At 55.8% G+C, this 3,257-nt stretch overlaps 1 protein-coding gene across 1 annotated transcript; it reads left to right on the forward strand.

Annotated features, from left to right (window-relative positions):
* The first annotated feature begins 1,716 nt into the window (after positions 1-1,716).
* Positions 1,717-2,835, forward strand: LOC109755508 (uncharacterized). The gene is made up of 2 exons (XM_020314409.1): positions 1,717-2,013; positions 2,269-2,835. The coding sequence occupies exons 1-2, from the start codon at positions 1,717-1,719 to the stop codon at positions 2,833-2,835; spliced, it is 864 nt and encodes a 287-aa protein (XP_020169998.1).
* Positions 2,836-3,257: the final 422 nt, after the last annotated feature.

A 3,257-nucleotide genomic window follows, 5' to 3' on the forward strand; every position in this document is an offset into this window, starting at 1 on the left:
ACGGAAAAGCTGAAATGTATAGGGGTCGGACATCCGGGGCTCGGGCCGGATTTCCGGGACCTGATGTCCAGAACCTTGCGCGAAAATGCGCTCCAGGAGCCGGATGTCCGGGCCACGGGCCGGATGTCCAGGGGGCCAGATGTCTGGGGCTACGGGCCAGATGTCCGGGCTCCAAATCCGAGGATGAACTCGAGGAACTCGATTTTGGGGGCGGAAATTGATGATTTCGGGGGCAAAATTGCGGAGATTTCATGGATGGAAAGTGGGGGAAAGGTGGGGAAAAGCTAGATCCACAAGTAACAAAGCAAATCCATGCATCAAAATCAACAAAACATCATCAAACCAACAAATCACAAAAAAATATGGGGGCTATTTTTGGTGGGGATTTTCGAATTTGGGACAAAATCAACAAAACTAGGCTAGAAAACACAACGGGGAGGCTCCGAAATCGTAATCAACGTGGCTCATGATACCAAGATGATGTAGGGCGGAACCCTAGATGACCGATCTTTCACGAAAGGAGCGGATCCCTCCGAAGAACGTGATGAACACGAGGGGAAACACGAGGGAAAGACGAGAGGAACACGAGAGAAATCACTCAACCAACAAGAATAGATCACACATGCGCTAGATCGATGAACACAAAGGTAAGATACAAGATCCAAGTCCAACAAAGGACGATACAAAGGGTAAACGGTTCTTCTCCGTGAGGAGGTCTTGATGGGGGTCTTCTCCGTGAGGAGGTCTTGAATCCAAGGTGGATCGTCTCCGTAGAGGGGCCGCGGTCTCTCCCGTGGAGTAGATCCGATATGGATGAGCAAAGCTCTATCTCTAAATGAGCTAAACCAATGCTAACCCTAGAAAGATGGAGGAGAAAGAGTATATATAGTCTAGGGGGTCGAAGGGTACACGGTCATCGCCCCTTACTATGCGTAGACAGGGGTGGCCGGATGTCCGGGCGACGGGCCGGATGTCTGAGGCTTCAGGTGGGGCCGGATGTCCGGGCTGGCGGTGCAACCTTCTGTAGTCTCTGGATAGGCGGGGTCGGATGTCCGGGCGAGAGGCCGTATTTCCGGGGCTTTCGGAGGAGCCGGATGTCCGGGGCATGGGGCCGGATGTCAGGCCGTGTAGTGCTTCGCTGGGTGGGTTGCTGTTGTTGTGAGGTTCCAGGGGCCGGATGTCCGGGGTCCTGGTCTGATGTCCGGGTCCTGGGAGCTGTCTCCGTCTTCTTCTTCCGTCGTCGCTTCCAGGCCTCCCTCGCTGATGGAGTAGTTGTACCTTGGCGCTTGCACTCCTCCTCGTCGTCCGTAGTGTTCCGACAATACCTATGCATGCACACGAGTGGAGTGTCAAGTAGTATACCATCCTCGAAGGTGTCAAGTGAGCACGTGTAAAGGTGATGATTCACCTTTGTGTATGTGAAGTATATGCCGCACGTGTCACTCGCCGAATGGACTCTTGACATGGTGATGACCATAGGATGCTCCGCATCCAAGCTCATCGCCGCGCTCCATCACAGCGCTGTGGGGGGCCACTCCAGCGCCACGGCCACCTACCATCGGGTGCGCAAGCTCTTCGCCTTGCTGGGTCTCAAGCGCCGTGGAGGATTTTGTTTGCCAATGCGGCATCTGCCAGCATGCCAAGCACGAGAACAAGCACCCGGCCGGCAAGTTGCAGCCTCTACCGATCCCTGACGCGCCATGGTAGGACGTGACCATGGATTTCGTCGAGGGTCTTCCCAAATCCGAAGGCTGCGACTCCATCATGGTCGTCGTCGATCGGCTGACCAAGTTCGCACACTTTGTGCCGCTCCATCACCCCTCCACGACGGTGCAGGTGGCCCGCGCATTTTGGGAGCACATCATCAAGTTGAACGGTGTCCCTCGCTCCATCGTCTCCAACCGGGACAAAATCTTCACTACCGCGATATGGCGGGAGCTGCTCGCAGCGGCCGGCACCAAGCTCCTGTACTCCACCTCCTACCACCCCCAGACGGATGGCCAGACGGAACGAGTCAACCAATGCCTCGAGATGTACCTCCGATGCACCGTCCACGACACCCCGAGGCAATGGCGCAAGTGGCTGCCAGCAGCAGAATTCTAGTACAACTCCACGCATCACGCGTCCCTCAAGTGCTCACCCTTCAAGGCGCTCTACGACGTCAACCCCAACCTTGGGGGCTTGCCACACTTCAGCTCCGCCATGACACCGAGCGCGCCAACGGGGGAACTGGACTAGGTCGCGCACACTGAACGACCCGGTGCACAGCTTGCCCGCGCCGAGGCGTGCTTCAAGAAGCAGGCCGATTGTCACCGTGCAGAGTGCGCGTTTGACGTCGGGGAACAAGTCCTCCTCAAGCTGCAGCCGTACGTGCAGTCATCGGTTGTCAATTGCTCCTACCGGAAGCTCTCCTACAAGTTCTACGGTCCATTCATGGTGGCCGAACAGATCGGCACCCTGGCGTATCGTCTTCAACTACCGGCGGACAGCCGCATCCATCCGGCATTCCACGTTTCGCAGTTGAAGACTTACACTTATGTTTTCTCTGAGCTGCCGCAAATACCGGACTTGGTCACCGGCGATGTGGAACCAGTGGCCATCGTGGAGCATCGCATGATGAAGAAAGGGGACGTGCAAGTGATCCAGCTACAAGTTCAGTGGTCCAACAGACCCCAGACGGCCACCACCTGGGAATACTACGACATCCTCAAAGAGCGCTATCAATCAGCCTGCATTTGGGAGGGAGCTCCATCAGAAGACAGAGCCAATGTCACGCCTGCAGATGACGATCTGCAGCGGACTGCAAGTGCAGTTCAGTTAACTGCTGTTAACTGAACCGCAACGAGTGTGTGGCGTGCGTTTGGGCCCAAGGCCATGTAATGTGTGTTGGGCCTTGGGCCGGGGTTGAGCCCAGGTGGGCAGCTACTTAATGTACGGCTACCAGATGATGAGGCAGCGAGTGCTTAATGAACCAAATCCCTTTCCCCTTTTCCAAGCTCTCTCCCTCTCACCTGCTATCCTCACCTACCTCAGATCCGATCTCGATCCCCTCCCCTCTTCCTCCTCTCGGTCGTGACAGGCCGCTCTCTTAGGTGTGTGTGCTCATTGATAATGTCCCCGTGGGCCTTCGCTCTACCTCTTTTCTGCTGGCGTTTGGTGCTCTGGTCGGGAAACCTGTGGAGGTGGATACTGATTCTTTGGATAAGATTGGCCCGGTTCGGATCAAGATTTGGTGCGTGGATCCAATTAGTGTTCGT

The sequence above is a fragment of the Aegilops tauschii genome, chromosome 2 (assembly GCF_002575655.3).
Source record: "Aegilops tauschii subsp. strangulata cultivar AL8/78 chromosome 2, Aet v6.0, whole genome shotgun sequence".
In the NCBI taxonomy this organism is placed as follows: Eukaryota; Viridiplantae; Streptophyta; class Magnoliopsida; order Poales; family Poaceae; genus Aegilops; species Aegilops tauschii.